Raw genomic sequence first — 12,589 nt, 5'->3', positions numbered from 1 at the left:
TCCAGCATGACTCACTTCTGGTCTGTGCATCTGTATGGCCCAGTTGAGAACGTCAGTGTACGAAAACTGGACAAGTATTTCATATAGGAAGCTAGCATTATGTTTCAGGAAAGTGGGAGTTTTTCTTTTTATTCTTTTCTTTGTTAGAGATCTTTGTGATAGGGCACCTGTGCTCGCCACAGACACAGAGAGAGAAAGTGAGAAATAACCCTCCCAGGGGGGATGGCCCCACCACAGTCCCGTGTCCTCCATTCTCCTCTTGGGATTTTGGGCAGGCACATACAGGCGTGTGAATTCGAAGCCACCAGGTCTGGGGCTCGAAGCATGGTCAACCGTGTGGGAGACGAGTCCCTTAACCACTACTTCGCCTCCTGGCCCAGAAGGTTTTTTTCCTTAGTGAATGCAAAGGGTGAAAATGAAAACCCAGCATCTAACCTTACAGCCTGGCAGAGTCTGATTCCCTGACAAGTTGGTGAGGGTAGAGCTGGCTTTGTCTGTGGCAATGAACAGAACGGCCACGGCCAGTGGTGCCAGGAACAAGAGGCAAGTCCCCAGCTGAGGGAGGACACTGTGGCATGATGTGGTGGAACGGCAGGAACACCGGACTCAGGCAGACCGGGAACCGGACCTTTACCTCACCACTTACTGGCTGGAGAAGCCTGGAGCCTCTGGGGTCCCCCTTTCTGTGCCTGCCACGGAACAATGCACCACAGCCCCCATCTCGCAGGGCTGCCCGCCAATGCTGATGTGGACACAGATGGCCGACGCACACTAGCTCTGGAACCCACAGACCACACCTTTAGTCACGGAGGGCAATTCCGAAATGGCTCTAATATCTAATTCATCCCTATTTTTAATATTTATTATTAATTTAATTTAATTTATTTACTTAGAGAGAGAATTTTGCTATAGGGCATGTGTGCTCGCTGGAGAGACAGAGAAAGCCAGAGAGACAGAAAGAGAGAAATCACCTCTCGGGGGGGTGGGGGATGGCCATGCCACAATTCCTTCTCCTCCATTCTTCTCTCGGGATTTTGGGCAAGCATGCACACGAGCCTAGCATGAGTTTCAAGTGGGCAGGTCTGGGACACGTGAGAGTCCAGTGCCTTAGCCACTACACCACCTGCTGGCCCCTTTCATTTTATTTTAAAATTCTCTCTAGTGTGAGAGTGCTCACCGGAGATAGAGACAGAGTGGGAAAATGAGAAAACACCCTCCGGGGGGATGGTCACACCACAATGCCTTCTCCTCTGTTCTCCTGGGACATGGGGCATGCACACACATGTGCCTCCCGTGTTTCTCACACCCCTGAGCTTGGGTCTTGGATGCACAGTCGGCCTGTAGGACCCGGCCACCTTAACCACTATGCCACCAGCCGGCCCCATCCTTATTGTTTTATTTTTTACCATTTCTTTTTTTGGAGAGGCTTTTTTTTTTTTTTTTTTTTTGGGAGAGGTTTTTGCTATAGGGTGTGCATGCTCGTCAGAGAGACAGAGAGAGACAGAGAGACAGAAAGTGAGAAATCACCCCCAGGGGGGATGGCCACACCACAGTCCCTTCTCCTCCATTCTCCTCTCGGGATCTTGGGCACGCACACACACGTGTCTGGCATGAGTTTTAAGCCACCGGGTCTGGGACGCGAATCGCGGTCGACTACGTGGGAGTCTAGCGACATAGCCATTACGCTAACTGCTGGTCTCCCCCCCACCACCCCTATCCTTATTTTTTAAAGAAGATGGAATTCCAGCATGGAGGTGAGGGCGTCCTGTAATTTTTCCTGCGAAACTTAAGCGGAGATATTCCAGTAAAAAGCTGCTGTGTGTTACAGAAGCCACCCAAGATGGCATTTGTGATTCAAAACACAAAATCCAGGAACAAACTGAGGCGAGAGAAAGCGTTCTGCTTTTGATTTATGGGTTCTCTTTCCAGCCAACATGAGCTGCTTCCCAGGACATGGAAACTGGCAGCGCCGACCTGTGGGAGACACACTGACAGCGCTCCGAGGGCTCCAGGCCGCGCTCTCGGAGCAATGCCCGAGCAGGGCCCTAATGAGAGGCCGGCAGCCCTCCCGGAGGACGGGCGGCTCCAGTGACCGACTGGCTCTCCGAGGCCAGAGGGGAGGAGACACATGGAGCAATTCTGTTTGCTCCCATCCAACCTGAAGGAGGAAAGAATGAGGCAACTCTTTCTTTGGAGTAGGGGCCAGCTTCCAAAAGACTTTTTAATTTCTTTTTTCTGAAAGTTTTTGTTATAAGGTACGTGTACTTGCCGAAGACAGAGAGAGAGAGAGGGAGAGAGAGAAAGTGAATATGCCTTTTCTCCTCTCCTCTAGGGATTTTGGGCAAGCACGCACATGCACCGGGCATGTTCCTCAGCCATGAAGTCCGGGATTCAACTGTGCAGTTGGCCATGTGGGATCTAGCTGCCTTGCCACCTGCTGCCCGCAAGGTCTTGACTGAGTGAATCACGAAGTCCCCATCTGGAGGTGGCAGACTGCCGAAGAGCACGTGAAGCTAGAAAGGTTGGGTGGCACACACGGGGGTGGGAACAGTGGGCGAGGGTGGGCTAGGGCAGAGAGAGGCATCAACCCTGCACCACTGGCTATTCCCCTCTCTGCTACCACCTGGCAGGAGCCACTGTCCTCCAGGCATCAACCCTGCACCACTGGCTATTCCCCCCTCTGCTACCATCTGGCCGGAGCCACTGTCCACTGCAAAGAGATGGTGACACACCAACTCCATGGGAAAATGGAAAATGGAAAACGGAGTGGGCGTCAGAAGACCTTGGTGCTGACGTGAGCCTTGCCGCCAGTGAGTTCCGTGTGTTTCACCTTCCCTTTCTGTGCTCAGCTCCCCAGGAGGTGACTGAGAAGGAGCACTTAGGTGTTTCCTTCCATAATCACAATATGAAATTATGTGAGTGTAAGTCACTAAAGGAGATTTGCATGGCTGCCAGATGTGACCCTGTCAAATAATTTGACATCAGAATCACTGGCGCTCTGGATGAACTACAAATACATTTTGATTCTCCTCCCTCCCCCAGGTAATCACAAAGACCCAAAAGCCTCCTACCTCTGTTGCTGCCGAACTGCCACCAAGGTCCCGGGAGACAAAGAGGTTGACGATAGGCCTGCTGATTCTCTGCGTAGCCAAAATCAGAGCCAAGGGCCACCAGAAGCTCAGCATCTTTCTTATTGTTGCATCCCCCTACATTCAGAAATGGAGACAAAAATTCATGAAACCCTAGAACTAGAAGGAAAATAATTCAGCACCACATTATGTTAATCACAAGTCAACTCACTACACTTAAGTGAATTACCTTTAAAGGTAATAGGAGGTCAAGCCTCTGTAGACAAGCTCCAATGAGTTAAAATAAAATGGAGTCTTATTAGAAATGAACCCGTGCAGTGGGCAAGCTATTATCGAATCAAACCACGCGCTGAAGCGTGATGGTGGATCCCAACCACTGTGCTCCATAAGGGAACTGCTCACCAAAGTAGCTCCCAGCTCTACGGCCCGAGAGACAGGTCTGAAGTTAGTGTTTGTGCCATTAGACCAACTGGCTTGAAGCTATGTCAGGAAGTGGTAACTTACAGAAATAAAAAACGATCATAATTTATTTTGGAATCAGTTCATATACACAGGCCTCATTACTTGGGCACTGTATGGATCTACGATGGGGTTCTTCCCTCTCAAATCTCTCACAGAAGTCATTTCAGTTGTTCAGAAGCAAAAGCAAAATAAAAACATGGTAAAAAATAATAGTAATAACAAGCAACAGCCACTAAGGTGTGCAGCACGGTGAAAGCCTGGCTTCATCGTGTAATTTTGGTTTGGATTCTTCACGGGGGTGAGGTTCCATCCAGAAACCAGCTCAGCCACTTTCATTTATTTCCTTTGTCGATGTTAAGAGGCGGGCTGTTAAGGTCAAGTCCAATTTGATGTGGTCGGCCTAGTGATGGAAATGACTAGGGGGGCTCTCACCAACGGCCTGACCTCAGATGCACGTTTATGGGCAACACAATGACTATCCTGACATGAGGTAAGTAACGTGTGGTCACAGACAAGATCGGGGTGGAGCGTGGCGATTTATTCAGAGATCTGTGTGCTCACTCATTGCCTGCCTCTTAGCTTTGTGGAAACAGCCTCAATGATCCCTAATAGCTATGGAAAGGAGAGATGGATATACATGTCAGTCGGACATGTTTACACCGATGGTAACCGGAACCGTGTGTTCGCTGGTGTAAGATGACGTGTCTTACTCACGCTTGCTCCTTATTCAGCTTCCAAGGCTCAGGACAAACACTACCTCCTCCAAGGACGCTTCTCAGACCACGTTACTGCTGCGTCTCTAATCACACAGGCTTCTACGTTCACGCTGGAGTGTCCCTAACTCATATCTAACTGTCACTTCGGTACTGCCGAGGGGACGTGAAGCTGCCCGAGGGTAGCCAAGTGTACATTAAACGATTCTGTGTCTCTGTGGCTGACAGTACTCTGCTTGGTCCCTAGGAGGTAACTGACTGGCTGGTGCAAAAAGTATAAAGCCTGGATCGCAGCTAAGAAGTTAAAAGTGGGACCAGCAGTTAGCGTAATGGCTATGTCGCTGGACTCCCACGTAGTTGACTGTGGTTCGAGTCCCAGACCTGGCAGCTTTCTGTCTGTCTGGCGAGCGCATGTGCCATATAGCATAAACTTCTAAAAAAAAAAAAAAAGAAGAAGAAATTAAAAGTAATAAAATGTGAATTCAAAGGCACCCTGGGTCCTACAATCTTTGTGGGCTATAGGATAACTCTCAAGAGAGAGAGGAACCTAAATGTGTCTGTCTCCTCCTTGGCCTGACATGACCTGTGTGTCCGTCCCCTCTGATGTCAATCAGGAAGCTGGACAGTGACCGCTAAGCTCACTTCCATCTCTGGAGTGAACTCCCCAACTGTCCTTCCTACACGTGGCCTTTGAGAATGACACAAGGACTGTCTGACTGCCCACGTCAGGGAGCGTCTCGGCCGGGCTGCTGTGGGTGCAGGGGTGCGGTCGTACCCCCAGCTCCGGGCCGCTCCTGTCCGGGATGATGTCGTGGATGTTCTTGTAGTAGCCCAGGCACAGCGTGGTGCAGCGCACGAGCGCGCCCATGTACAGCGAGAGGATCGGGATGAGCAGGGGCTCGCGGCACTCCAGGTGACTGTGAAGCAAAATGGCTACAAAAACAACCTGAGAGAGGGGAGAGAGAGGCACGGGTCAGCGGGAAGACAAAGGAACTGAGAGCCCCGGCTCAGGGCCACCCTCCCAAACCCGGATCAGACGGCCTCTGCGAATACTTCGCTTTGACGCACAGAACTGAAACTGGGGCCAAGACTGTGTTACGCTCCTACAACTGGGGCGCAGGCCTTAGGTCTCGCAGGAGGGACACCCTAATGTCCACTGTTACGGCTCCTCTGAATGACGTGGTTAAGGTTAGTAATAAAAATCTGGGAGCTTTGGCCTCCTAGCTCCCCCTCCCTCAACGTAGCAGAGCATTTCCCTCTCGAGGCTGAACCCTGGGGTGCACATGAGCCACCCCTGAGGACCTAAGTCACCTTCCATAAAGGAAGGAGCCGCAGTGATTAGGACAGCACACGGAGAAATGAACGCTGGCAATGTACAGCACAGAAGTCCTAACAGTGCAGTAAAGAGCACTAACTATGACTATTACAAAACAACCCCATGAAAACTGGAGACATTAGCTTATAAACTGGAATAGGCTGAAATAACCAGAGTCAGGAGAGATGAGATTACCATGTGTCAATTGCTATTGAGCGGTACAGACTTAAAGCAAATTTAACAGTGAATGAACCTTCCCAACCTTGTCCAGAGTCCTTGTGGAGCTACTCATCCCAAAGACTCTGGAAACTCACTGAGTGCAAACCTAGGGTGCTTGGCTCAGGGATTACTTCCAAGCCACCTGAACCCTAAGGACCCAATAACCACGGTAAAACAGGCATCAAAAATACCACCGAGCGACCCTCACCAAAGGATTACCCTGATAGCTGCCTTACCAAGAAATCAGTGATGACAGGAAATGATAAAGACAGGAAATGAATACAATTCATTATATGAGGGTGCTCCAGTGTCAGAGAGAACACAGAGGGGCAGGGCAACACAGAGACTCTTCTGAATGAAAACGGAGTCAATAGGTATACTCCTCATCTGAAATCCAAAATGCGCCAAGAGCTAAGATGTCTGAGAGCTAACATGATGCCAAAGTGAAAGTTCTCAACCTTATGGGGTGATGGGTCGCAGTCAAAATACCGCATCACAAAAATATTATCCTCCGTGGTAGGTGTAAGGTGTGTATGGAACATCAACCAGGCCAGTGTAGTGTGGAAGTCAAGGCGACCGGATCCCACACAGCTGACTGTGCAATAAGTCCTCACCCCAGCACCCTGAAAAACCTGCCTGGTACATGTGTGCGCCCCAAATCTGGAGAAGAGCTGGAGGAAAAGGGACAGTGGCATGGCCATCCCCACTATGGGGTGATTTCTCACTTTCCCTCTCTCTCTCTATCTCTGGGGAGCGCATGTACCTTATAGCAACGCTGAAAAAAAAAAAAAAAACCAGCATACATGGTTTTCATGCTTAGACTTGGGCCACATCCCCCAAATATCTCATCACGTATATGCAAATATCCTAGCATTAGAAGGAAACCTGAAATCTGAAATACTTCTGATCCCAAGTGTTTTAGAGGAGGGCTACTCAGTCTGTGTCAGATGCTAGTTTTGCAGAGCACAGAATGGCACTCGGGCCTGCTGTCAGCTCGAAACCCTGTGAATGAGAGCAACCTTGTCACAGAGACCTCGGGGAATTCAGAGGGCGGAGGTGCTGCGTGGCGGCATGGATCTGTCCAGGCTGTGTGCAGCACAGGCCATGGGAGCAGGTGCAAGTGGGGCAGCATGCACACGTGCACTCACGCCCCCACTCACACGGACACAGTGGCACTCAGCGACGGAAATCAGGATCCCAGGACTTGCTGCTTCCGAGGGGACCAACCGTGACCTACTAACAGACAGATGCGGACCAGCTGGGCAAGCCTTGCCAGGGACACAAGTGGGTGTAGGAGACAGAATTTTGTGCTGTGGCCGTGACGTGCACTTATTTACCTAGCTAAGGAAAGTACCTAGCTCCTGCGGGGAGCCCTCAGGTCCACACCTAGAGTATGTCTGCAGCACGCACAGCACGTAACATCCACACACCTGCACTGTCAACCCCAATGATGCTCTGAGATGGAAACTCGTATCAGTAGTGTCTCATATAAGGAGTGAACGAATACGTCGAGATCACCCATACTCTGCTGGTGATTTAGCTGGGAAGTTCCGCCAAGCTTTCTGACCAGACGGTAGAGCCACTGATTAAAAATGAAATGCTTGATATGGAAGAGCATTAATTCAGGGGTGCCTCTGAAGGATCTGAGTCAAAATGGCACAGAGACACCTGGACTGCCTGCCTGGAGCTCAGGGGAGGGCTAGGCTACAGATCGTTACTTGGCGTTCATCAATGATGTAAAGATGGTATAAAGCTAGGGAAGAAATTAGACTCTCCACAGATGGAATACAGAATGAGGAGAGAGAAGGACCTTGAGGAACTTCGACATCCACAAATCATAGGGGAAGTGATCTTTCAGAAAAGAGAGAAAAACCAGGACAGAGGTAGGGTGCGGTCATTGAGGGAAGTTGTCAATAGAGAGAGGCCTCCTGGGAGGTCCCCGAAGAGAACTGCAACTGCCCTGGGGTTACTGGCACGAAGGTTGTGAGTAAGAACTATCTGCAAGGACTGAGAGGGGTGGAAACCAACCTTCAGTAGGTGAGAACAAAAGGGAAGTGAAAAATGAAGGAAGTGGGTGGAAACCACCCTTCCAAGAAGTCTGGCTCTGAAGTAACAGAGAGAGTGAGCCGCAGTTCAGAGGTACCTGGGAGCCAGAGAAAGCCTCTTGTTGTTAAGAGGGCCAGCTGGTGGTGTGGTGGTTAAGGAGGCCAGACCCCGCATGGCCAACTGCACGGTTTGAGTCCCAGACCTGGCATACTGAAAAACAGGCCATGCATGGAACCAGCAGTTGGCATAATGGTTATGTTGCTGGACTCCTACATAGTTGACCATGGTTCGAGTACTGGACCCGGTGGCTCAAACTCACGCTGGGCACGTGTGCGTGCATGCCCAAAATCCCAAGAGGAGAATGGAGGAGAAGGGATTGCAGTGTTGCCATCCCCTCGGGGGGGGGGGATTTCTCACTTTCTGTCTCTCTGTCTTTCTGGGGATTGCACACCCCCTTATAGCCAAACAACAACAACAACAACAACAACAACAACAAAAACAAAAAACCCTCTTTTTTTAAAAGAAAAACAGGCCATGCACATGTGTCCAAATAGGAGAGATGGAGGAAGAGGGATTGTGGTGTAGCCATCCCCCATCCCCTGGGGAGTGTTTCTCACTTTCTCTATCTCTTGCTTTCTTTGTCTCTGTCCTGTGAGCACATGTGCACAATAAAAAAAAAAAAGTGTTAAGATGGCAGGTATCTACACCAACAGAAGGGATCCAGGAGAACGGGTCATTGGTAACCAACCAATAAGGCTCCTTAAGGCCAGGGTCAAGGTGCAGGTAGAGGAGCTGGCCCTGGATAGGAGGCCAGACACCTTTTTCCCAACAGTAAGGGGAAAACAGAGACAATGTGAAGCGGGTGGGAAGCTTGTAGGTCTGGAGGCCAGAAGTTGAAGAATTTGGTTGGTTCAGTTTCTCACTGAAGTGGGAAATGGGGTCGTCTGCTGGGAAGTGCGAGGTGGCGAGACCCTCCGAAACTTTCCTACGGTGTCAGCTGAGGTGAGTGCTGAGGTTACGTGTTTATAGCTCGGCCAGCGTGTCTCACTGTGGGCCTGGCTGCAGAACTGCCTGCTGCCCGGGTGCAGGTGGAGGAAGATGCACAACGGAGGGCCGATTCATCACTGGGATTTTGCTGGAAGGCTGAGTTGAAAAGGCAGGAAACAAGAGAATCACAGTAGTGTGGGAGATGAGAGTCCGGTCGTCCCTGGGGTATCGGCTGACCTCAAGGGTCAGGCTGGCAGCAGCAGAGGGTCAGGGGTGGGAGGGCCCAGGGTGGGCAAACCACCTTGAGAGAATGTGTACTTTGATACTGAGCGAGGGAGGAAAGCCCCAGCCATGTGAGGAAGCAAGAACAGCGACATGTTCATAGACCTCTTGGCCGCATGACAGATGGGAACACAGAATGTTTAGGATAACGGTGGCACAAAAAAGCATGGCATGTTCGAGCCAAACCAAGAACTTCTTTGTACTTTTGTGTCAAATCAAGTAGCTTGATAAAATTTTAAAAAATAAAGAAAAGGGGAGTTGCCACAAAGGTTGAGGCATTACAAATGATTTTCATTTGATCATTGTTGATTATTCTCTATGAATTACTTTTTTTTCTACGGCTTTTGCCACAGGGCACGTGTACTCACTGAGAAATGTAAAGACAGTGAGAGGGAAAGTGAAAAGTCACCCCCCCACTACCACCACCAGGAGGAGAATGACAGGCTGCAATCTAGTCTCCTCCATTCTCCTCTTGGGACTAGGCATTCGCACACTTGCACGCGCGCGCGTACACACACACACACACACACACACACACACACACAAACCAGGCATGACTTCAAGCCACCAGGTCCAGGCCTAACTGCAGACGGCCACGTGGGAGTCCGGTGTCTTAACCACCATGCCACCTGCTGGCCCCCTCTTTATGTACTTCAAAGTACTCTGCATGGTGTCTATTCACTCACTGGGTAACAAATTAAATGACTAACAAATGCCTTCAGGTAATGAGAGGAATGGTGGTGACAGTGGGGGCAAAAGACTTGGGGACAAAAATAGAATCCATGCCCTTCACCATGTGGTGGTAAGAGCTCACAACGAGATTTATCCTAACTGTTCCCCCAGGAATCGCAGAGGCCGGGTGTCATCTCAGTTCAGTTCCCAGGCTCCTGCTAACCAGCTCTGTTTATTCTGAACGGTCTACCTCAATAGGCCAGGCCGGGATCAGGTTTGAAATGGAGACACACGTGGGTGCAGGTGTACTAACCACGTCGGTTTCTGAGAACACCTTTTTCTTCTGCCTCTAAATGTTTACTGTATTTGTTTTAAATAAAATAATTCTAAAAAAACCAAAAACATGGGACTAGTAGTTAGCATAATGGCTATGTCGCTGAACTCCCATGTAGTCGACTGGGGTTCGAGTCCCAGACCTGGTGGCTTAAACTCATGCCGGGCACATGTGTGTGCATGCCCAAGATTCCGAGAGGAGAATGGAGTAGAAGGGATTGTGGTGTGGCCAACCCCTGGGGGGTGATTTCTCACTTTCTATCTCTCTGTCTCTCTCTGTCTTTCTGGCGAGCACATGCGCCCTATAGCAAAAACCTCTCAAAAAACAAAAAACATATGTATCTACAAATGCTGAATTGTGGGTGTCAACTTGTAAGTGAGAAGTGCTTCCTTCATTTCACATTAAGTGGTTAGAGCAAATAAGGTCGTCAGTTCATCTCTCGGAAGATGCTAAAAGTAAGAGCAGAATGACATTTTCTAATAACTCTACAAGGGAATTAACGACGACAGAGCAAAGAAGGATGTCGGCTGATATTCAGGTACGCACACACACAATGTTAGCAGGAATTAATTTAAATTACTGTTAATTGTGATCCACGAAGTGAATACAGTTAATTTGGAAATTTAATTCTTGGTCTTCAGGGAGGTTCTAACGGTTCAATGGTAAGATTATTTGCAAAAGGGGGCTGGAAGACTAGCTGCGTAATTGGGAGAAGACGCAAGGAAATGGCTGTGGACAGGATGGAGAAATTGGCAGGGTGCTTAGAGGTCACAGTCTAACCTCCTTCACCGAGAAACCATCCTGCCAAGCCCCTGATCTGAATAGCTAAGTCTAACTTACAAATGACAGGACCTGAATCTAATTTTCCACTGAAGCTTGTCATGTGCTACCTTGGTAGAAGAAGAAAGGAAGACCAGAAAGCCGGGGCTGCGAGCCGGACCTCGCCGAACTGGACCTGAAAGGAAGCGGACGGCAGGCCCCCTCTTGGAGGTGTGGAAAGGTAACGGAACCGACGTCGGGTTCTCTCCAAACCTGGGGACACCGTGCAAATGGCAGCCCTATGTGGGGCAGAAGCAACGTTGAAGATAATTCCTAAGAGTGCTCGCTCTAGACCTGATGGCACACCCCGTGTCCGGCCACCCAGAGGGCACCCAGCCAAGACGCAGCGGCCCTGCGGTCACTCAGACGTATGCTAAGTGGGACTCGATAGCTGTGTCCCACATGTTCGCTTTGAAAGTTAAGGCAGAAACCTCAAGTGAGAAATTTAAAGTCATACAACCCTTATTCTGCCAAGACTCTACATACTTTTTTTGAAACATGTTTCTTCTATGAGTGAGACAAGGAGACAGTCAGGCAGACAGAGAGACAGCCCTCCAACAGGGCCATGACGCCACGATCTGCCCCCAGCTCCAGCCAGCCCCAGACCGTAGACACCTGTGAATGTGGTAGTCAAGGAGGAGGTGAGACCACAGCCTTCTCACCTGGTCAGCCTTGGGGCGTGTCTGCTTTTCCCTGTGGCATGAGTGTCCAGCCTCCACGACACTTACATTACAGCGAGTTTCCTTTTCTCATTCATATTTGACATGACAGGACTGCCCAAACCAGGCAGAAGGCAGGCGTGCACCATGCAGTGAAGGAATGGATATACTGCCCCCGGAAGCTCGGTCACGTATACCAGAAGGGCCCAGTAGTTTGGACCGACCTGTGGGGCATACTTACCTGAGCTATGACATCTGAGATTGAGGCGCATCCCACCAGGAAACTGTATTTGTGTTTTAAGAGAATGCCAGCATGGGTCCATGCCTGCCGGGAGAGAATTTGGCATGACATAAGCTTTTGGGATAATGTAGTTTCCCACTGCTATGATTTTACTGGTCATTCCTGAAATACACCGTATATCCCCAAGAGCTTTAGCAGCACCGCTTTGATAAATCCTTTGTTGGTGAAATTACACTTGGTCTAGTGGTTAATTCCACATGAGATTTATTTATTTATTTACTTTTGCTATAGGGAAGTGTGTGTTTGAGGGTTGGCAAAAAGAGAAAGTGAGAAAGCACCCCCCCCCGGGGGGGGAGAATGTCTATACCACAGTCCCTTCTCCTCCACCCTCCTTAGATTTGGACACACGTGCACACATTCCCGGTGTGTTTTTCTGTCAAACTGTCAGAACCAAGACTAGACCCATGCAGTTGACCATGTGGGATCCAGGCACCTTCACCTCCATTTCACCTAGCTGGCCCACTCCACACTGAATTTTTAGGTGGAATCAGTGACTACACATTTTTTTTTTTTTTGAGAGGTTTTTGCTATAGGGCACGTGTGCTTGCCAGACAGACAGAGAGAGACATAGAGACAGAAAGAGAGAAATCACCCCCCAGGGGGGATGGTCACACCGCAATCCCTTCTCTTCCATTCTCCTCTCGGGATCTTGGGCACACACGCACACGCGCCCGGCGTGAGTTCTAAGCCA

General features: G+C 49.7%; 1 protein-coding gene across 1 annotated transcript in view; it reads right to left on the bottom strand.

Moving 5' to 3' along the window:
• ANKH (ANKH inorganic pyrophosphate transport regulator) overlaps window positions 1-12,589 on the bottom strand; it is a 92,008-nt gene that overhangs the window by 50,162 nt on the left and 29,257 nt on the right. The window contains exons 9-11 of the mRNA XM_006165249.3: window positions 11,839-11,922; window positions 5,040-5,210; window positions 3,072-3,206 (exon numbers count right to left, since the gene is read on the bottom strand). Coding sequence (XP_006165311.1) covers window positions 3,072-3,206; window positions 5,040-5,210; window positions 11,839-11,922 — 390 coding nt within the window. The remainder of the gene's footprint in view (window positions 1-3,071; window positions 3,207-5,039; window positions 5,211-11,838; window positions 11,923-12,589) is intronic.

Source organism: Tupaia chinensis, unplaced genomic scaffold, assembly GCF_000334495.1.
Source record: "Tupaia chinensis unplaced genomic scaffold, TupChi_1.0 Scaffold143836_2, whole genome shotgun sequence".
Classification (NCBI taxonomy): Eukaryota; Metazoa; Chordata; class Mammalia; order Scandentia; family Tupaiidae; genus Tupaia; species Tupaia belangeri.
Note: the sequence above shows the minus strand (reverse complement) of the source record. Positions and strands in the feature narration are given on the sequence as shown.